This window comes from Schistocerca piceifrons, chromosome 5 (assembly GCF_021461385.2).
Source record: "Schistocerca piceifrons isolate TAMUIC-IGC-003096 chromosome 5, iqSchPice1.1, whole genome shotgun sequence".
NCBI lineage: Eukaryota > Metazoa > Arthropoda > Insecta > Orthoptera > Acrididae > Schistocerca > Schistocerca piceifrons.
Window position 1 is genome coordinate 53,374,637 of NC_060142.1, and position 24,326 is coordinate 53,398,962.

Genomic DNA, 24,326 nt, shown 5'->3' on the forward strand with positions numbered 1-24,326 from the left:
GGTGCTTCCATTTTTCCAATTTTTTAAAAATAATTTATGTTCCTATGTCCTGCTACTTAAACACTATGTTCAAGGGAAAACAGCCAACTGTCTGATAATTTCATAGATGTTTTTGGTATTACCTTATAGGAACTATTACAATTAGTTACAATTCTGTCTTTGTGCACAAGCACTAAAGCTACTGAAATTATAACTCCAGGAATGTTTCTGGAGTTCTCTTAATATTTTAAAAAATAAAACAATATTATAAGTCAGTCTTTGATGATTATAATCACCAGTTAAACCTAAACAACAACCTCAAACATTTTTAAAACTAACAACTGGAGGAATATTGTTTCATCACAACTGCTATGCTCTCTCTCTCTATCTCAACATCTAACTCATTAATGAGCATAAACAGCAACTTTACTTTTTAAAATATTTTACAAGATGAGAGCGAGTAATACATTCAAAAGGAAAATGGGTGGTAATTATGCACTAATATTCTATCTAAATATAAAAAAGGAAAGAAAAAGGAAATCACAAAGACAGCGTAAACTGATAGTCTTGTTCAGGTGGCTGGCAAACTATATTGCATCATAAGGACTTTCTTCAGCATAAAGGGAATAATTATCTTTCCTGCATACTTATCAAGATCCTGTTGTCAGAAAGCCAAAACTCTGTGGTGGCCAAAATCAACAAGTATGATTTTACCATCAGGTGATACACAGATCCCACTTGGACGGTCCATCAGAGATATGTCTGCAGAAAAAATAATTTGTTTTAGTTTTAATGCTCAGAGCATAAATTAGCACATACATGGAGAGAAGAGAGTGAAGAAGTGTACAAAGCACAATTTAAGTACAAAAAGTTGTCTGAGGGATGTGTGTTATTCATCTAGACACACACACACACACACACACACACACACACACACACACACACACACACACACACACAAAAAAATCACTCAATATGAAAATTATCAAGATAGTTATTGTCCTAAGACTTTCTTCAACTCTGGAAACAACAAAAGCATAAAGGCTGAAATATTATCTTAAGTATGGATAAAGAATCACTTATAAAAGAAAAACTGGACGATGCATTGAAAAGTCCTCCGTTACAATTCACAGAATCTTCAAATTCATATTGCACTTTTCATCATTATGTGAACAACAAAATAAGAGTGCAGATGCACTGCTAAATTAACATTTGTCCTCTTGTCAAAAAAACATACAGTAAATATATCAAAATGTGATGAACTCAAAACTGTATACCATAACACACTGGTGGATCCTCTTGCCACAGGAAGAGTGTGTCCTATCTATTTATGACTGAGAAGGACCCCTTCATACTGAAAGAATGTAAATATTTTCCTGTATATGTGTAATGTAATCTAAATTTTCCTGACAATGTCCGAAAACTTTTTGTTATATGGACAGATAACAAATAAATAAATAAAATGTCATGGCTGAGTAATTTATCAGTGGTGGTAGGTAGTCACTATACACATCCGAACCATACACAAGTTCAGAGTCTGTTAATGTTTCATTGCAGTTCCTGAGCTATTTTAGAAAGTGGGTTTTTATTTATCTTTCCTACTTTCTCTCTAATAAGTTATAGTGGCTGTAATGGGGATGGGGATTGGGGGGAGGGGGGGCAGCAACTGCATCCCTCGGGGTATGTGGAAATTTCATAAATTGTGTTGGAAGATTATAGCATGAGCCATCAAACGCAATTAGAATAGGGACAGTTTCATGCTAGATTTCTTTGGTCTGCTATTAGTTTTATATGGATGTTTGGGAATGATGGAGTAGTTGGACTTAGTCTTTAAGTGTATATTTTTGCTTTTGTTTAAATGAAGACCAATTCTGTCTAACCTATTTCAGCTGCCATAGATGAATGGTTAAAGGCGACTTATTGTGGGACGGGAGCTAATACTTCATCTGCTTTCACTTTGCAGTTGCATTTACATTTGCAAATATGTGTGCCAGCATCACTTTTGGGCAATTTTGTTAAATCTCTTAACTCTTTATCCCAGGTTTTGAATAGTCACTGCAAAATAACTACATGGTAAAGGTAAATTGAGTGCTTAAAATGCCTTTTGCACTTCAGCACATCAGAGGTGTCTAGTGACTTTAATCCCTTCAGCTTCTGTTCAATAAAAACCAACTCTCTGTAACACCATATTGGATCTTTGCATGAACAGCTGAGAAAATTCTGCCTTTATTAACTCTGGGAGGGGGAGAAAAACTCCTTTAATTTTGCAGCATTGTTATCTGTTAAATCACCTCACTGTGTTGTTAATATCCATGATATCATCTTTTCCCACGTCTTTAATGTCACTGATACTGACCAAAATATCATGACATCTCATCACAGCTTTACAGCATTTCATTTCAGAGTTTACTGCTTTTCAAAAGCACCTAGAATAAAGGCCAAAGTAACTGCGCTAATGCTTGCCTTTTTTGCAGATTTTATTTGCAGCTATTTGCTCTAACCCTTTCAGTCCATTTCAAATGTCTGTCTAGGTATGTCTTTCCACTAGGTAAATCGTATTGTCATCCATGTTGGTTACATCTTTCAATTTCATGTCACACTTGTCAGTTGCAGATACTACCTAAATCAAAACCCCAATACAAATTTCAGCAAAAATTGAGTGTACAGTGTCATCCAGATGGCTGCAAATTTGAACCTGTAAAACTGACTACAACCCCCTGTACATTTAAAATTATTTGTCCATATTCACACATTATTTGCCCATATTCACACATTGTTTGCCCATATTCACACATTGTTTGCCCATATTCACACATTGTTTGCCCATATTCACACATTGTTTGCCCATATTCACACATTGTTTGCCCATATTCACACATTGTTTGCCCATATTCACACATTGTTTGCCCATATTCACACATTGTTTACAACATGCTGCATAGTTATCATTTGAAATCAGAGACTGGTTCTCATTCTGGAATGTTATTAAACCTGTGAAGAAATTTAATCAGGTATACACTATAATCTTAATACAGGTTATGGACTCATGTGATATTTGAGTTTCAAGTTACTGGCAGTTGCATAATTTGCAAAAATATGTTTTCTGCTGACACCAAGGAAGGGGATGAACCTTTCATAATTTGTAGTAATTATTGAATGCTTTTACTATCGGAAACCAAATAAGCTTTTGGCGCTAAATGAAAATGTCATACTTAATGTAATTTTATACTTTCCCGCAATTCTTACAATTTGACCCCATTACTTTATGCACACAATACTGTATGCATCCACTCTCCAAAAAATGATTAACCTAACTATTCTAGTTATGCACCATTGGTAAGCACTCATAAAATGTATGTTATGACTTACATATGAAGGAAAAGTCTATGTATTACTACGTCCTACAGTACTATGATTCATTAGTATTAAGGGCAATGAGCTCCTTTGAAATTTACTAAATTGAATTAGAACATTTTTACCTTCCTTTTACCTGGAAAGTGACTCAGCCAATTATAAGAAGCCTACAGTTCAAAACCAATCTGAATCATGGTGTAACAGGGAATCAATCCCATATGAAACAAATTCACAGAACAATTAAGTCCATGTAAAAACAACATTATAACAATGACCAGGAACTGATTATCAAAGAACTGGTTTTTTAAGCTGCAAGCAACCATGAGATGCAATTGCTATTTCCTAACCATTATTAAATTAATTAATTCATTCATTCATTCCATGAAGAAGAAGAAGAAGAAGAAGAAGAAGACTATCAGGAAGATATTAGTACACTGTTTATAATGAACTCTTCTCACATTGCAATACGCTGCTTGTTCTATCATTCTAGATTTCGCGCATTACAATTAGTAAGAAAACTTACACTTAGGAAAGAGAAACAACTGTTGCTGACACAACATTTACAGCACCACAGTAACACTTGTTAAAGAACCAGAACTTTTTTATATTTAGAATGAGAGAGGCTTGCTTACAATGAATATTGCCGCCAGTCACTCAGCAAAGGTGGCTGGTAAGTTATGTTTTTAATAGTTTTAAATTTTTGACAATTCTCATTTCCTTGATTTGTGTCCAAGAGGAGCTTGGTTCATCACCATATGTTTTTCTCAAAAAACCACACAAACTAGCCCAATGTACATTAAAAAATTTTGTTTTCATCGAGACATCCTTTACACTTTTATTTCCTGTATATCTAGTTTTATCCAGCCTCTGTCTTACATTTCACACACCACTACCAGTTGCCATTTGAACAGAACAGTACCTTTGTGAAACTACTCAAGACTAAAACCCAGTAATTGCAGTACTGTACTAGAGCTATATAAATTCTTTGCTAATATTAGGTGCATTGCTACCAATATTTTATTCCACTGGTAGTCCACAAAATATGTAAGTTGCTGTAAAAGTAAGATAATTGGTAAATCCAAGAATTAACCAGTGAAACCTAAGATTTACCATCACAGTGTGGTAAAAGTCTTAAATTTCTCGTTGTATACATAGATTTTGAACTTTTACCGAGAGACATTGGTAAATCTTAGGATTTACCAATGCAAACTGGTGAAAGCTGGATCTAAGGCTCCCACCATCAACGTGCAGCTTCAGACAAGTTTCATTGTTGCCAATTTTGTGTTCAGATAAGTTTCTTTATTGGCAGTTATGAGTTCTCAGTCTGCTCAGTGCAGCGTAGTTTCAATCAATGTTGAGCATCACACATTTGGTCATCTTTGTGACTTGTTTTAGTGGCATTTCTTCTGCAGCTTTGCATCAGAATGAGAGATATTATGCGTAACAGATTTTATTAACTTTTAAGTGGATCAGTGACTAAAAAGTAGGACAATTTTTATTTAACTGCTGAGCAATGTAATATACTGTTAAGTGAAGTGTAAAATGCAAAAATTGTTTCCAATAAAAAATCTGCTCACTACAGATGTTTGAAGAGAGATGATTATCTCAATATCAGAGGTAAAGAGAAACTCATAGCACTGGTGTCTGCTGGAAAAAGAAGAACCTTTTATTACATTTGTTTTGATGGACTGTTAATTGTACTGCATGAGACCAACAATGCTACAGGCCACGGCGGCCGAACATGGATGATCATGAAACTGAATTGTAGGTACAAGAATATGATTGTTGAATCAATCATGTATTTGAGATTATGTGAACTGTGTGTAAAAAAAAACAGAGAAAAGGGGTGTTTTAGTGAAACCTATCATACACAGTGAAATGAATTCGTGATGCCAAATTGACTTAATCCACATGCGGGCAAACCCAGACAAGTGTGTGTTAATAGTTTCATACCAAATCATTTGACAAAATTTGTTATCCTCTGCGCACTAACTTCGAAAAGGACTGATGAAGTAGCGTACCATCTTTTGGACATTTTTACCACCTTTGGTGCCCCAAGTAACCTTCATTCTGATAAGGGTAGGGAATTTTGTAACCAAGTCATTCAAAGTTCATGTTGGTTGTGGAGTGATATAAAGACAGTCCACAGGAAGCTCAGTCAGTCAGTCAGTCAGTCATAGGGATCAGTTCACACAGCAAATTAAGATATTGAAAATATGTTATGAACTTGGATCGTCTGAAGGGCTGAGCGTTTGTGCAAGCAATGAAAGATGGGCTTATCATGAAGCGATCAAATGTTCACCACATGAGGCCATGTTTGGGTTTCCAATGAAAATGGGCATTGTGACCTCAGTTGTTCTACATGATTTAATAAAAAATATAAACACTGAAGAAGACTTGGAAACAGTGTTAAAACCACTTCCTCTGACTCACAGGAAGTTAATGGCCAAGTAACTGATGCCAGCAAATCAAATACTGGAACAGAAGGAACAAAGGTAGAAAGTGTGGATGCAGAAGGTGAGGAAGCACCAGAGACATAGGATTTGATGACAGTGAACAATGACACATCGGCACCAGCTGATGATTGTGACGAGATACTGACAACTTCCAACAGTTTTAATAAAGAAAAAGTGATCCAAGAAGCTGCCAAAGAAGGTCTTCAATTGCAGGCAAAGAAAATGAAAGCAGCCACATGTGACAAAATTCCAAAACCTTCAGTTGGACAGACAGAGAGAAAGTACCAGATGTACACAGGGCAAAAACTGATGCAAAATCTAGCAGTTGTGATAAATATTCAGAATGACGAATTTTATCAGCTTGATACCAGAGCTGGTAAACTGAAGTCACTGCACACTAGGAACCAATTTACATTGTGCAAGGAAAATTATGTCTAGGTCGAAGAAGTAACAGGAGAAGAAATTAGTCTATGGGAAGTTGTTGCCAAACAATCTTTTGTTGAAGTCATGGGTTCAAAACATGCAATCACTTAAAAAGTGTTCAACTAAAAAATGCTTGCGTAAATCATCTTCCATATTATGTAATTCGAAATGCCGCAATAGTCAGCCTTGTTGTAATAAAAGTTAATGTTCACAAGGTAACATTTTACAACATTTTTCACTAATACGGAATATTGCTCATTATAATTAGATTGGAATGCTAGACTGTTTAAAATACATAAATTCACAATAAATACAAACTATTTCAATAAATTGCTAAGCTGATTTTTTTCTTAAATGAATACAGTTTTACCATCTTCAACTTTTATAGTCCTGTCTTCCTCAGTTGCGTGTAATATTATGGTATATTAATAATTTTTACTTATGGATCGTCTGACAGCAACTGAATAAAACACAATTTTAGTACCATACGCGTTTCACCTTTATTTTCTGCAAGGTATCATCAGTGGCCTGGAATATGTACATATGTTAGCTATTTTATTTACATTTTTGTCATTGTGCCTATAGGTTATAAACAGTTCTGGTGGTTGGTATTTCCTATTAAGTAGTAATGTTTTGAACTGTACTTACAGGTTGTGTGGACAATTTCCTACATATTACACTCCTGTAGCATTTTTGGTGGTGTTGTTCTTCTTATGAACGCCAATTTGCGGATTTTTTTCCCCATTCCACAACACTATGCACTGAACGCTTGTTTTAAAGCAATGTTTTGGTTTCTGTTGCCAACTGTCAAATGTTTTTGCCAAAAGATCGAATGTTATTGCCAAACTTATGAGTGTTCTAAATGATTAATGGAAAATCTCATATAAGATGTGAAACAAATACTAACAAAGAGATAGAGGGGCTGGCCAGTACTTACCTCAGCTCAGTACAGCCGATAGATACACATAAAACAGAACTGAAAATTTACATTCCTAGCTTTCGGAACTTTGTTCCTTCATCAGGGAGGAGAGAGGGGAAAAAAAGGGAAGAAGGGAAAGTGGATTCAGTTACTCACAACCCAGGTTATGAAGCAACAGGGAAAGGTAAACAGGGAGGGTAGCAAGGATGGAGGCATGGTTGTCAGAGGGAAGCTTCATAACCTGGGTTGTGAGTAACTGAATCCACTTTCCCTTCTTCCCTTTTTTTCCCCTCTCTCCTCCCTGATGAAGGAACAAAGTTCCGAAAGCTAGGAATGTAAATTTTCAGTTCTGTTTTATGTGTATCTATCGGCTGTACTGAGCTGAGGTAAGTACTGGCCAGCCCCTCTATCTCTTTGTTAGTATTTGTTTCAAAACTTATGAGTGTAACTACTGAAGTATCTGTGGCCTGTGTGTGTGGTACATATTCCAAGCCACTGATAATGCCTTGCAGAAAATAAAGGCGAAACGCATATGGCACTAAAATTGTGTTTTTTTCATTTGCTGTCAGACAGTCCATAAGTAAAAATTATTAATATACCGTAATATTACACGCAACTGAGGAAGACAGGACTATAAAAGTTGAAGTTGTCAATACAGCTATGTCAAGCAATCCCTGTCAAGGTGTACAACAGGTTCAAGAAAATACATCTCTGACTCCATTAGACGATACAGCATATAAAATTCAACAAAACATGCAAAAAGAAAGATTTAATTCCAAGTTACATTAATGTAAAGGTTAAAAACAGTTCTACAGTGGCACAAAAGTCGAAATCATTTGCAGAACGATATTGGTTACTACATGAAATTAAGATGCTCTATACAAAAAAACAGCACCTAAACATGATGCTCTATGAGACTCATCTAGAATTGGCAAAAAACGTAGAAAACGCTGCAGTTTTCATGGCACTAGTAGAAAAAACTGAACACAACACATACATAGCAATGAAACATTTACAAATCAAGCAAACAGAAGATAATGAAACTAACAGTAAAAAAGACGCAAAAACACATTTACATTTTAAATGTGAAACCACATGAACACCAACACACATTCCATCCACGCTTAGTTAACCTAACAGAGACAGAACTACACGAAAATGAAAAAATGCTCTTGGAAAAAGGTTTGAAACACTGCACCAATAGCAAAGTGAACAATCAATACATAGAAAATCTCGTAGTAGAAACCGAACACATCCTTACACGTGAAGAACAACAAAATAATTGTGAAATAAACATAGGACTGACAAGAGAACTAGTAAAAGAAGAAATAAAAGGCATAATAAAACAAACACAGCAGACACACAATAAGAACAACCAAACAGAAGCAGCTACTATGAAAAGGTTAAAACAAAAGTTAACAGACAATAACTTATTATTAACAAGAGCACACAAGAGAAATGTAACAGTACTCATGGATAAAGAGCAATACATCACAAAAACCAAGGAATACATGAACACCAACGCCATACAAAAACTGAAGTCAGATTCAACTACACGATTCCAGGCAAATGTGAAACGAACACTGAAAAACATTTAACACACACTCACAGACAAACAGAAATACTACTTAACACAGAAAAACCCACAAGCACCGACACTCCGCAGTCAACCGAAAGTACATGAAGACGGAATGCCAATGAGAGCTGTTATCAAACTTCAAGAAAGCCCCAACATACCACATAGCCAAACACCTCCAAAAGTTAGTTACAAAACACTATAAAGTAGAAAACAACAGAACAGTGATAAACACAGGAAACCTACTAGAAAACATACAGAACATACAGGTACCACACACAGCATCACTGATTTCATTCGATACAGAAAATATGTATACCTCCATCCCTATCACAGAAACAATAGAAATCGTAGAACAAAATCTCTCATCCCACAGCAACCTCACCACAGATGCAATAAAAGAAATAACAGCAATGCTCAGACTGACAACTGAACAAAACTACTTTCAGTTTGATAAAGAATATTATCTACAAACTGATGGACTGCCCATGGGATCCCAATATCAGGAACACTAGCAAACATTTTCATCAGTCACCTAGAAAATCAGATATTTGATAAGATAACCACAAATGAAAGTTTCAAAATCATATATTGGTACAGATACGTGGATGACATTATTTGTCTGGTAGATGAGCCAAGTGAAAAAATAGATGGACTCCATTCAGAAATAAACAAAGCTCATCAGAACATAAAATTCACACTTGAAAAAGAAAAAGAAAACCAAATAAATTTTCTTGACATTACAATTAAAAAAGAAAATGGTAAACATACATTTCACATCTTTAGAAAACCAACAGCCACAGACACAATAATACATTCCACATCCAACCACCCCCACAGCCAGAAACTTGCAGCACCAAGACACATGTTACAAAGATCAAACAGAATCCCACTCAGCAAGAGAAACTATGAACAAGAAATGAGTACAATCATACAAATAGCTAGGAACAACGGGTATGACACACATGTGGTACACAAGCTCAATCAAAAAATAAAAACACAAATAAAAAACAAACACAACAGTTCCACAATACAAAAGAACTCACAAGCTGAAAACTTACAAACACACTCAACAAACACACACAATGACAACACCACACAGAAAAGAACCAGATGGTACACCATGACCTACACACACAAACTAACACACAGAGTTGCAAACATCCTAAAGAGACAGGGCTTCAAAATAGCATATAAGCCTGGGCAAACCCTTCAATCACACCAAAGCCAGCCAGCTACCAAGAGAGACAAATTCCAACAATCAGGAATATATAAACTTTAATGTCAAAGTTGTGATGCAGTATACATAGGCATGACATGCAGGAATTTTCAGACAAGATAGAAAGAACATATCAGATGTTGGAAGTATGAAACAAACCATTCCACATTTGCAGAGCATTTAAAACACTACAACCATCATCCTACAAACATGGAACAAGAAATGAAAATAATGAGAATAAGCAACCATCACAAACATCTTATACAAATGCAAGAAAACTTCCACATCCAGAAACCAATAGCAGAAAACAAACATGTGATAAATGAACAAACACACATCAGTACAGGCTCCCTACTACGCTTAGTAAAGGAAATAACATAAAACAAAAAATAATAATAATAATAAAAAAAGAAAACTCTTCCCCACATCATCTGGACACACAGACACACAGACACACACACACACACACACACACACACACACACACACACACACACACACACACAGCAATATATAAACAGCAAAACACACACACACACACACACACACACACACACACACACATGCATACACGAACAGACCACAGATACTTCAATAGTTACACTCATAAGTTTGGCAATAACATTCGATCTTTGGCAAAAACATTTGACAGTCGGCAACAGAAACCAAAACATTGCTTTAAAACAAGCGTTCAGTGCATAGTGTTGTGGAATGGGGAAAAAAATCCGCAAATTGGCGTTCATAAGAAGAAGAACAACACCAAAAATGCAACAGGAGTGTAATATGTAGGAAATTGTCCACACAACCTGTAAGTACAGTTCAAAAAATTACTACTTAATAGGAAACACCAACCACCAGAACTGTTTATAACCTATAGGCACAATGACAAAAATGTAAATAAAATAGCTAACATATGTACATATTCCAGGCCATTGATGATGCCTTACAGAAAATAAAGGCGAAACGCATATGGCACTAAAATTGTGTTTTATTCAGTTGCTGTCAGACGGTCCATAAGTAAAAATAATATACAGTTTTACCAGTTGGTAGGTGTACACCCTAAGATTTACCAACATATCTTCGTAAAAGTTTGAAATCTATGCATACAGTAAGAAATTTCGGATTTTTACCACACCATGATGGTAAATCTTAGGTTTCACCAGTTAACTCTGGGATTTACCCATCATCTTACTTGATTCGTTGTTAGTAGTCATTCATAAATACTATTTTTAGGAAAATTCAACAGGCCTGAGACAATCTGCACAGTTTCTTGATAACTCAAAACATTGTAAAACTAAAAATAATTAACTAGAAACACTTACCTCCAAACTGAGCCAAGAAGTCACCACTGGGATCAAACACTTGTACTCTGTGATTTCTTGAGTCTGCAACTATAATATGGCCTTCAAGATCAACTGTAACACCTTGTGGTCTTAGAAATTGCATTTCTCTCTGTCCCTCACTACCAAGATAGATTGCATTGCTGAAGTCAGGTTTTATCAGAAACAGTCTGTGATTGTTAAAATCTGTCATAATAACACCACCATCCTTATTGAAACATACTCCTCGTGGGTTATCCATATGCTTCCACATATTTGAGCAGTTTTCATAACCATATTTACATATGAATATCCCATCAGGAGTGAACATCTGAACTCTGTGATTCCTTGTGTCTGAAACAACTATGCGTCCATCTGGTGCTGCTGCTACATCCCAGGGGTAATAGAATTGTCCATCTGCACTACCTCTTTCACCAAATGCTAATAATGGCTTTCCACTTAATGTAAGTACTTGAATACGATGGTTGTCTTTGTCTGCAACAATAATGTGGTCAGCTGAATTGGTGTCCACCCCTGCTGGCCGGTCAAACTCGCCTATTCCTTTACCCTGCAAAATTGAACAGGGTATATACAGTGCTCAAGTGTAACCGTTTCAAGAGAGAGAGAGAGAGAGAGAGAGAGAGAGAGAGAGAGAGAGAGAGAGAGAGAGAGAGAGAGAGAGAGATTATTTGGAACACTCGCCATCTTTTTGTGGCAGCTATGTGATACGACCCGCATATAAAATAATTACTTCTAAGTTTCTTCATAAATTACTTATGCCGCACAAATTTTTTTCTGAAAGCTAAATTTATAAAATTGCTATCAGTATTCCTTCTGCACAGATTCTTACCTGTCTGCCAAAGCAGTGGCTGAATGAACCATCTGGATAAAACACTTGGATGCGATTGTTACTACGATCTGCCACTATGATGTTTCCAATTGAATCACAGCACACTCCCCAAGGTCGACACAGCTGACCCTCTGCAGTGCCTTCACTTCCAATTATCATCACTGGCTGGGATATGCTTCTATAATTCCGCCGAGACCGAACTGTTATGCAAAATGGTGACCCAGCAATTTGTTGCCCTCGCAGGTAGACATACATTGTATGTAGACCTTCCACCATGGCGCAGTATGTCACCAGGTATGTGCCATCACCTCTATCTTCCACCTAGAATCATGGTACATTTATGTGTCATATTGTAACATTTAATAATAACAGTATTAATTGAAATTTCGTAACTCTCAACACCACCAGTGAGGAGCTTAGAGAAAATTTATGGGAATAACAATGGGAAGAGACAGGCAGTGCAGACTAAAAAACTTAACTATTTAACATATTCCTACAGCACTCCAAGTCATGTTTTTTCCCCACTAATACATGAGGATAAAATTAAAGAATCTGAGGCAGGATGTGGGAACTTGTGGCTCTAAAATATCTTGTGAATGAAAGAACTACACCCATTTCAAGGAACAAGATGTAATTGAGAGAAACTACTGTACATAAACACCTGTAGAAAGTGCCTACCTTTGAATACCGACACTGTTTATGAGTACACAGATTGCCACCAAACAAGTGCAATGAAAGTGGCTTTATTGTTTGAAACAACCGAGTTTCCAGCAGTACCCCATTCCCATCATCCACTGGTGCACAACTACTTTAGCACATTTCCCACTTGATTAACGTTTAAATACACTGATCAGCCGGAACATTATGACCACTGACCTAATATCAATACAATCCTGTCCAGGCAATAGCAGCTTCACCTGAGAGGAACAGCTGCTAGTCAGACACACACACATGGTGCATATAGCATCAGTGAATGTGCTGCTCAGATGTAGAATAGAAAATATAACAAATATTATGAAAAGGAGAGTTGCTACTTGCCATATAGCACAGATGCTGAATTGCAGATAGGCACAACAAAAAGACGGCCACAAAATAAGCTTTCGGCCAACAAGGCCTTTGTCAAAAATATACTACATGCATGCACACACACAAGTGTGCATGCATGCAAACACAACTCGCACACATGACCACAGTCTCTGCCAGCTGAAGCCACACCTCGAGCAACAGCAGCAGTGCACAATGTGAGAGGTAATTTGGTAGGGGCAAGGAGGAGGCTGGGGCAGGGAGAGGGAGGGTTAGCAGGGTAGGGTTGGGGGACAGTGAAGTGCTGCTGGGGATCATGCAGGGACGAGGTGGAGAGAGTAGGGCTGCTAAGTGCGGCCTGGAGGTAAGGCGGCGGGTGTGAGAGAGGTGGGGAGGGGTGGGAGCAACAGAAAAGGAGAAAAGTAAAAAAAGACTGTGTTGGTGGAATAGAGGGCTGTGTAGTACAGGGAAAGGACTAGATGGATGACCTCAACCTAGCCACAGATTCAGGTTTAACCAAGGGCAGTGTGATGGCTCAGAGGCTTGGCATGAGCATTTTGGAAATTCCACGATTTGTCAGGTGTTCAAGGAACACTTTGATGAGTGTGTGCAACATGTGGTAAAACCAACGTATTGTGGAGTTTGGTGTCCACACTGCTTTATGAATGTCTGATGATATAGGCTGGGCAGATGGGTAAAAACAGGACAGACAGTGAACTGTGGCAGAACCAACACTAGACTTGAAAGCTGGGCAGAGCATAAGTGTGTCTCAACACACAGGGCACCGAATACTCCTAATGATGGGCCTTCACAGCCAACAACCCATGCATGTGCCAATGTTAACACCACAACATCAACAACTATGACAAATGGGCTTGTGAGCATTGGCACTAGACACTGGTGCTTTACCGGCCAATTTCACTGACATTGATTTGTCGTAGAATCATGGAACATATTGTGTGTTCAGACATAATGACCTTACTAGACTCTGAGAAGCTCACCTGCAGAAACCAGCACAGTTTTAGGAAACAGTGGTCATGCGAGAGACAGCCAGCCCTCTTTGCGCATGATATACAACAGACTCTAGATGCTGGCTCCCAGGTTGGTGCCCTATTTCTCAACTTTCGAAAGGCATTTGACTCAGTTCCACACTGTCACTTGCTACAAAAATTGCATGCTTACAGTCTATCCGATGACGTATGCGGTTGGATAGAAAGTTTTCTAACGGCCAGGGAGCAGTATGTCATCCTGAACAGGGCAACTTCAACAGAAACAAGCGTAGCTTCAGGTGAGCCCCAGAGAAGCATAATAGGACCTCTGCTTTTTATGATTTACATAAACGATCTGGTTGATCGTATTGATAGTGCCCTTAGACTGTTTGCCAATGATGCTGTAGTCTACAGGAAAGTAGTATCACAATCAATGAGGATTTGCAGAAGATAAATACGTGGTGTAATGACTGGCAGTTATCTCTCAATACTAGTTAGTGTAACCTACTTCGTATAACAAGGCAAAAATCCCGTTGATGTACGAGTACAAAATAAATGTCCAGTCTTTGGAAGTGGAAATGTCCGTCAAGTATCTGGGTGTGATTATTCAAAATGATCTCAAATGGAATGAGCAGATTACACAAGTAACGGGTAAGACGAACTCTAGATTGTGATTTATTGGTAGAATCCTGAAGCGATGCAGTCCTTCAACAAAGGAAATAGCTTACAATATGTTAGTTTGTCCAGTCTTTGAGTATTGTTCATCTGTATGGGATCCTTACCAGTTGGGTCTCATTCAAGAGATTGAGAAGGTCCAAAGAAGAGCAGCAAGATTTGTGACTGGTACATTTAGCCATCGCGAGAGAGTTACAAATCTCATAGAAGTTTGAAGTGGGACACACTTGCAGATAGACGACGCCCTAAACGGAAGGGGCTGCTCACTAATTTCCGAAATTCGATCTTCGCCGAGGATGTAGAGCATATATTATTACCGCCAACTTTCAGATCATGCAATGATCATCGTTCAAAGATAAAGGAAATTAGAGCTCGTACTGAGGCATTCAGACAGTCGTTTTTGTGGTGTCACCGCCAGACACCACACTTGCTAGGTGGTAGCCTTTAAATCATCTTGAGAGCATTACAAATCTCATAGAAAATTTGAAGTGGGACACACTTGCAGATAGACAGCGCACTAAACAGAACGGGCTGCTCACTAAATTCCGAAATCCGATCTTCACTGAGGATGTAGAGCATATATTATTTATCACCACCAACTTTCAAAGTGTGCAATGATCATGATTCGTAGATAAGGGAAATAAGAGCTCGTACTGAGGCGTTCATACAGTCGTTTTTGCCTCGCACAATCCGCAAGTGGAACAGGGGGGGAATATGACTTTGGTGCGAATTGTGCCCTCTGTCACACGCCGCTTGGTGGCTAGCGGAGTGTAGATGTAGTGTCAGAGTGTTGCTTAGTCTGATGAATCCCCATACCTTCATCATCATGCTGATGGGGGGGGGGGGGGGGGGGGGGGGGCACTAACCACGAATCTGTTGTCTTTCAGGGAACAGCTCCTTGACACCTGTACTGCAGGACGGAGACAGCACATGACAGCTCCATTGTGCTCTGGGGAACATTCATGTGGTGGTTTGAATATCTCCCATGGTGCTGTGAGATGCTATTTTGATGTAACTGTATTTCCTACTGTAGAAACTAAGAAATTTTTTCTGACTGTAAGTGACAACAATAGTAGTCATATGACATGCAGAAACTGATTGCTGGTGATTTTTTTACACTCCTGCTATGGTGTACTACTGTAAGATGTCAGGCACTTCCAGAGGTGGCAAGATACATTCCCCAAAGCTTCGAAAAAACCTTTAAGTTTACGGTAAGTATGCTTTTTACGCTCCATAAAACAAATACTAAATTTATTTTAAGTCTATTTCCCAAGACTCTGAGAAAGTTCTTTGGTGGTAGCCACACTTTCCAAGAACCTTTTAAACGACATCATTTGGTGGTATGCACACTTCCAATGGCCCTAAAAGCCAAATTTCACAATAAACAGAAACTACAGTTAGTGTTGTGCACTACTGTTAGATGCAAGGAGCATACTGAAGTTCTGTGAGGTATTCCATAGAATACAGTAAAGAAACACAGTAACTTAAGAATATTCCCCACAGCCCACAAATGTGTTAAAACTGGTAACGATGTAGTGGCCAATTTGGCACTACTAATTACTCTTCTAAATGTACATAAATAATTGGACAATGAAGCAGCCACACTTGTAATCATGCACAGCTGATGCTGCTCATCACTGTTCTTAGCACAGCCATATTTCGATCTGCTGCAGTTATGTCATTCAGGTAATATTCTTTGGCCCCTAAAATACTTTTTGAAAATGTCTCCTCAGTGTCATCTCTCTCATTCAGAAATGTTACTTCTCTGACAATTCCAATGTTGTACCAGAAACAAGTGAACATAAAAACTTCATGAATGGGCACAGGGAGGGGGGGGGGGGGGTAGTAAGAGAAACACTATGTGATCAAAAGTGTCCAGACACCCCCAAAAAACATATATTTACATATCGGGTGCATAGTGCTGCCACTTGCTGCCAGGTACTCCATATCAGCGACCTCAGTAGTCATCAGATATCGTGAGAGAGCAGAATGGGGCACTCTGTAGAGCTGACTGACTTCGATCATGGTCAGATGATTGGGTGTCACTTGTGTCATACGTCTCTACGCGAGATTTCACACTCCTGAATATCCCTAGGTCCACCATTTCTGATGTGATATGGAAATGTGAAAAATCACGTACAGCACACAAGTGTACAGGCCGACCTCATCTGTTGACTGACAGACTGCCAACAATTGAAGAGGGTCGTAATGTATAACAGGCAGACATCTATCCAGACCATCACATAGGAATTCCAAACTGCATCAGGATCCACTGAAAGTACTATGACAATTAGGCAGGAGGTGAGAAAATTTTGGTTTCACAGTCGAGCGACTGCTCACAAGCTATACATCATGCCAGTAAAAGCCAATCGACACATTGCCTGGCGTAAGGAGCGTAAACATTGGACGATTGAACAGTGGAAAAACATTGTGTGGAGTGACGAATCACAGTACACCATGTGGTGATCCAATGGCAGGGTGTGAGTATGGCAAATGCCAGGTGAAATTTTTTTTTTTTTTTTTTTTGTGGTTTTAGGGCGCACAACTTCAATGGTCATTAGCGCCCTGACTACTCTAAGATTCCACCGCGAGGCACAAGTTGACAACAACAACTAAAGGGGAAAACATGATAAAAGACAGACTGAAAGGCATAGGATTAAAAAACAGCATCATCAAATGTCCTTAGCGAGGTTTGTCAAATTGATAAAACGAAGAACACGAGCAGCTGCTCGTGTGTCATCCGCTAAAATGGCATCGAAAGTACTTGGCAGGTTAAGATCTAGGCGCAGTGTGTTAAAATCTGGACAGGACATTAAAATGTGTCTAACCGTCAGCAAGTGCCCACATGGGCAGAATGGCGCCGGCGCAGCCGTCAGCAGATGGCGATGGCTAAACCGGCAGTGTCCAATTCTTAACCGGGCCAAAACTACCTCCTCCCGCCGAGAAGGGCGTGAGGAGGACGTCCAAGCCACAGGAAGAGGTTTTAAGGCCCGAAGCTTGTTGTCTGTAAGAGCAGCCCAATCGGCATGCCACAGCGATAAAATGCGCCGACAAATGACCCTGCTAAAATCGGACGAAGGGACACAACAAGAAGCTGTCTGAGGCTGGAGGACCGCAGCCTTGGCCGCGGCATCTGCAGCTTCGTTCCCAGGGATACAGACATGGCCAGGAACCCACATAAAGCTAACCGGAGAACCGAAGTCCACCAGCTGCTGAAGAGAGCGTTGGATCCGGTGTACGAAAGGGTGAACCGGGTACGGATCACTGAGGCTCTGGATGGCGCTCAGGAAATTGGAGCAGATGACATAAGCAGAATGTCGGTGGCGGCAGATGTAAAGAACAGCCTGGTAGAGGGCAAAGAGCTCAGCTGTGAAGACCGAACAATGGCCATGGAGCTGGTATTTGAAACTTTGTGCCCCGACAATAAAGGAACACCCGACCCCGTCATTGGTCTTAGAGCCATCTGTATAAATGAAAGTCATGTCGATGAACTTCGAACGAAGTTCCAAAAAACAGGAGTGGTAGACCGAACTGGGGGTAACCTCTTTTGGGAGCGAGCTGAGGTCAAGGTGAACACGGACCTGAGCCTGGAGCCAAGGTGGCGTGTGGCTCTCGCCCACTCGAAAGGTTGCAGGGAGTGCAAAATTAAGGTGTTGAAGGAGGCGACGAAAGCGAACTCCAGGGGGTAGTAGGGCAGAGACATACAACCCGTATTGACGGTCAAGAGAGTCGTCAAAAAAGGAACGATAAGACGGATGGTCGGGCATTGACAGTAGCCGACAGGCATACCGACAAAGCAGTATATCGCGCCGGTAGGTGAGTGGCAATTTGCCAGTGTCAGCATGAAGACACTCTACAGGACTAGTATAAAATGCTCCGATCGCAAGTCGTAAACCCCGATGTTGTATGGAGTTGAGGCGGCGTAAGATGGATGGCCGTGCAGAGGAGTATACGAAGCTCCCATAATCCAGCTTGGAGCGGACGATCGACCGATATAGACGAAGTAGGACGGTTCAATCCGCTCCCCACGACATACCACTGAGAACACGGAGGACATTTAAAGAACGGGTACAACGGGCGGCCAAATATGACATGTGGAGACCAGCTAAGTTTCCTGTCAAATGTAAGGCCTAAAAATTTTGTTGTCTCCACGATTGGGAGAGCAACGGGACTGAGCCGTAAGGACGGTGGGAGAAACTCTTTGTAGCGCCAGAAGTTAATACAGACCGTCTTTTCGGCAGAAAAACGGAAGCCATTGGCAACACTCCAGGAGTAAAGGCGGTCAAGAGAACGCTGAAGACAGCGCTCCAGGACACGTGGACACTGCGCGCCGCAATAGATGGTAAAATCGTCCACGAAAAGGGAGCCTGATACATCAGCTGGGAGGCAATCCATTATTGGATTGATCGCGATGGCGAAGAGAGCGACGCTCAAAACTGAGCCCTGTGGCACCCCATTCTCCTGGCGAAAGGTGTCGGACAGGACAGAACCCACACGTACCCTGAACTGTCGATCCATTAAAAAGGAACGAATAAATAGAGGGAGGTGTCCGCGAAGGCCCCATGTATGAATGGTGCGGAGAATGCCCGCCCCCGCCCTCCAACAGGTGTCGTAAGCCTTCTCCAAATCAAAGAACACAGCCGCGGTCGGGCGCTTCCGCAAGAAGTTATTCATAATGAAGGTCGACAAGGTAACCAGGTGGTCAACAGCAGAGCGGCGCCTACGAAATCCACATTGTACATTGGTAAGTAGGCGTCGAGACTCGAGCAGCCAAACCAATCGAGAGCTAACCATTCGCTCCATCACTTTACAGACACAGCTGGTAAGCGAGATAGGTCGATAACTGGAAGGCAAGTGCTTGTCCTTCCCCGGCTTAGGAATCGGGACAACAATAGACTCGCGCCAGCATGCGGGAACATGTCCCTCAATCCAGATGCGATTGTATGTACGAAGAAGAAAACCTTTACCCGCAGGAGAAAGGTTCTTCAGCATCTGAATATGAATAGAATCAGGCCCTGGAGCGGAGGACCGTGATAGGCCAAGTGCGTTTTCGAGTTCCCGCATGGTGAATGGGGCATTATAACTTTCACAATTCGAGGAGCGGAAGTTAGGTGGCCTAGCCTCCTCTGCCTGTTTGCGGGGGAGGAAGGCAGGGTGGTAATGAGCGGAGCTCGAAACCTCTGCGAAAAAGCGGCTGAAGGCATTGGAGACAGCCTCAGGGGCCACAAGGACGTCATTCGCGACCTTCAAGCCAGAAACTGGTGAGTGGACCTTAGTGCCAGATAGCCGGCACAGGCTACCCCAGACAACAGAAGGAGTAAAACTGTTGAAGGTGCTTGTGAAAGCAGCCCAGCTGGCTTTCTTGCTTTCTTTGATAATACGACGACACTGAGCACGTAATCGTTTATAATTGATACAATTCGCCACTGTAGGGTGGCGTTTAAATGTGCGTAAAGCACGTCGACGAGCACGTAAAGCGTCTCTACATGCTGCGGTCCACCAGGGGACCGGTACGCGACGTGGAGAAGAAGTAGGGTGAGGGATGGAATTTTCAGCAGCAGCGAGAATGACTTCCGTGAGGTGTGCGACCTGACGATCGCAGCTTGTGAAGGTTTGATCCTGAAAGGTCGCCCTGGAAGAGAAGAGCCCCCAGTCTGCCTTGGAGATGGTCCAACTAGAGGAGCACGGAGAGAGGGTATGCTGCAGGAGATGGATAACACACGGGAAGTGGTCGCTCGAATATGTATCAGAAAGTGCATACCACTCAAACCGGCGTGCAAGTTGGGGAGTACATATAGAGAGGTCTAAATGGGAATATGTGTGAGATGTGTCCGAAAGAAAAGTAGGGGCGCCAGTATTGAGGCAGACAAGATTGAGCTGGTTGAAAAGGTCTGCTAACAAGGAGCCCCTCGGGCAGGATGCTGGAGAGCCCCAAAGGGGATGGTGGGCATTGAAGTCTCCAGTTAACAAAAATGGTGCAGGTAGCTGAGAAATAAGTTGCCTCATGTCTGCCCTGGTAACGGCAGATGACGATGGAGTGTAAACGGTACAAAAGGAAAACGTAAAAGTGGGGAGAGTAATGCGGATGGCAACTGCCTGCAGGCCGGTGTGCAACGTGATGGGATCGTAGTAAATATCATCCCGGACCAGCAACATAACCCCTCCATGAGCTGGGATACCTACCACAGGGGGTAGGTCAAAACGCACAGAGGTGTAGTGTGCCAAGGCAATTTGATCGCATGGGCGTAGCTTCGTTTCCTGGAGGGCTACGACGAGCGGACGGTGCAAGCGGAGCAGCAACTGCAAGTCCTCTCGGTTGGAGCGAATGCTGCGAATATTCCAGTGAATAAGTGCCATCGTAAGAAAAGGAAGATGAAAGAAGGGGTCACCTCGAAGGCCGCTGAGGGCCTGGCTTCGAGCGAGCACTGCCGCCGCTATCAATAGGCGGACAGTCATCATCCATTGGGTCTATAAGTTCATCGGCCATCTCGGGAGGATGGCCGGGAGGGGAAGCTTCCTCCGCCGGTGAACGGCCAGATGGACGGCTACCAGCGGTGCGGCCAGGCGAAACGGATGACGGCCTGGGGCGGCAACCGCTGGGTGGCGCAGGAGAAGAAATGCGCCGTGGCAGAGAAGGAGAACTGTGCTTCCTATGAGCCTTTTTGGAAGGACGTTTGGTGGAAGTACCGGTCGAAGGCTGGGAGGTCGAGGTACGTAGGAAGTCTGCATGGGATGGTTCCTTCTTGAAGGCCCGTGCATCTGACTTCGGGGTCTTCGTCTTAGCAGAAGCTGATGAAGGGGCTGGTGTCTGTGGGGTGATGGGAGGAAGAGGAGACGTCGACCGCGCGATCTTAGCACTGGCCGAACGGACGACCGTGGTGCTGAAGGTCAGATCGCATGTCTGGGTTGCTACCTCCCTGGTAGTCCGAGGAGAGGCGAGGACAGTACTGTATTTCCCCGCTGGGAGCAGCGTGGGCTTCCTACTAGCCAATAGCTTGCGAGCAGCCGAGGTGGACACTTTCTCTTTGACCCGAATTTCTTGGATACAGCGTTCTTCCTTATAGACAGGACAGTCGCGGGAGGATGCGACATGGTCACCCTGACAGTTCACACAACGAGGAGATGGAGGTGGACAGGGACAGTCACCCTCATGGGCATCCCGGCCACAAGTGACACATTTAGCCGCATTGGAACAAGACTGTCGAGTGTGATTGAAACGCTGACACTGGTAGCAGCGCGTAGGTGTCGGGACATAGGGGCAAACAGAAATAACCTCGTAGCCCGCCTTGATGCGCGATGGCAGCTTAACACTATCGAAGGTCAAGAAAAGTGTCCGGGTCGGTACAAGGTCATTGTTGACCTTTTTCATGACCCTATGGACAGCCGTCACGCCCTGCTCAGCGAGGAAAGATTGAATCTCCTCGTCAGTCAATCCGTCGAGGGAGCTAGTATAGACTACACCACGAGACGAATTCAAAGTTCGGTGGGCCTCCACCCGGACAGGGAACGTGTACAGGAGTGTGGCCCGAAGCAGTTTTTGTGCCTGAAAGGCACTCTCAGTTTCCAGTAATAAGGTACCGTTACGCAACCTGGTACAAGATTTGACAGATCCGGCTATGGCATCTACGCCCTTCTGGATAACGAAAGGGTTGACAGAGGAAAAATCCTTTCCGTCCTCAGATCGAGAAACGACGAGGAACTGTGGGGCAGGTGGTAGTACTTTTGTCACTGGTGGCTGGTCACGTTCCCGTTTTTGGGCAGAAGTCGAAAGCGATGGAGTAGAATCCATTGCGGAGGAATCCCCCATGATTGCCAGCGTCTCCGATGGCGCGCTCCTTCCTTGTGGGGACCCTCTCAGAGGGCACTCCCGCCTTAGGTGAATGTTTACACCTCAGGTCACACCTCCCGAGAAACAGACGGAGGGACCAATCGGCATGGTCAGAAGGTATCAGCTCAGGCAATCGCCCCTCCCCGGGCCTGGCCTTTACCAGGGGGTACGCGCATGCCTTACATGTCTACCCAGGGCGGGGAATTACGCGTTACCCCGTCACCGGCTACGCGTGCGAACGCGTGGGTCGGCCTTCAGGCACGCACAGGGAGGAAGGAAGAAGAGGAAAAAGAAGAGAGAGAGGGAGAAAGAGGACAGACTGTCTCAAACGCCGAGGCGGAGACCAGAGAAGGCAATGAGAAGAAGGCAATGAGAAGAAGGCAATGAGAAGAAGGCAATGAGAAGAAGGCAATGAGAAGAAGGCAATGAGAAGAAGGCAATGAGAAGAAGGCAATGAGAAGAAGGCAATGAGAAGAAGGCAATGAGAAGAAGGCAATGAGAAGAAGGCAATGAGAAGAAGGCAATGAGAAGAAGGCAATGAGAAGAAGGCAATGAGAAGAAGGCAATGAGAAGAAGGCAATGAGAAGAAGGCAATGAGAAGAAGGCAATGAGAAGAAGGCAATGAGAAGAAGGCAATGAGAAGAAGGCAATGAGAAGAAGGCAATGAGAAGAAGGCAATGAGAAGAAGGCAATGAGAAGAAGGCAATGAGACGAAGGCAATGAGAAGAAGGCAATGAGACGAAGGCAATGAGAAGAAGGCAATGAGAAGGCAAGGGAAAGAGTAAGGAAGACAGTGAAGTGGAGAAGAGCAAAGAAAGGAACCAACAAAAGGAAGGAAGAAACGAGAAGTGAAAATCCAAAAAGACCACAATTATAGGTCGTGAAACCGTCCGTCTCCGGACGCAGGCGCTAACTACCCCCACTACCCCCGTGAGGGGGATGGACTCCTTTTAGTCGCCTCGTACGACAGGCAGGAATACCTCGGGCCTATTCTAACCCCCGGACCCGCAGGGGGGATGCCAGGTGAATGTCCTCTGCCAGCATGTGTAGTGCGAACAGTGAAATTTGGAGGCAGGGTGAAATTTGGAGGCAGGGGTGTTATGGTGTGGTCATGTTTTTCATGGAGGGAGCTTGCACATCATCTTGTTTTGCATGGCACTATCACAGCACACTCCTACATTGATGATCTAAGCACCTGCTTGCTTACCACTCTAAGTGCAGTTCAAGGATGGTAACTTCATCTTTCAACATGATCGAGCACCTGTTCATAATGCATGGTCAGTGGCACAATAACATCCCTGTAATGGACTGCACTGCATGGAGTCCTGACTTGAATCCTATGGAACACCTTTGGTGCATTTTGGAATGCTGACTTCATGCCAGGTGTCGCCGACCGACATCAATACTTCTCCTCAGTGCAGCACTCCGTGAAGAATAGGCTGACATTCGCCCAAGAAACCTTCCAGCACCTAGTTGAAAGTATGCCTGTGAGAATGGAAGCTGTCATCAAGGCTAAGGGTGGGCTGACACCATACTTAATTCCAGGGTTACTGATGGAATGTGCCACAAACTTTAAAGTCACTTTCAGCCAGGTGTCCGGATTCTTTTGATCACATAGTGTAGACCCAGATGGTGTTATATGTCAGTCCTAGCCTCATCCTCACAGCAGGCTCAGCTGGATGCCTCTACAAAGATGGCTGCTAGGAATGGAACTGA

At 42.2% G+C, this 24,326-nt stretch overlaps 1 protein-coding gene across 1 annotated transcript in view; it reads right to left on the reverse strand.

Moving 5' to 3' along the window:
• Positions 1-643: 643 nt before the first annotated feature.
• The window catches only part of LOC124798729 (E3 ubiquitin-protein ligase TRIM71-like), a 99,632-nt gene continuing 75,949 nt past the window's right edge, over positions 644-24,326 (reverse strand). The window contains exons 7-10 of the mRNA XM_047262256.1: positions 12,096-12,416; positions 11,249-11,813; positions 5,750-5,761; positions 644-741 (exon numbers count right to left, since the gene is read on the reverse strand). Coding sequence (XP_047118212.1) covers positions 644-741; positions 5,750-5,761; positions 11,249-11,813; positions 12,096-12,416 — 996 coding nt within the window. The remainder of the gene's footprint in view (positions 742-5,749; positions 5,762-11,248; positions 11,814-12,095; positions 12,417-24,326) is intronic.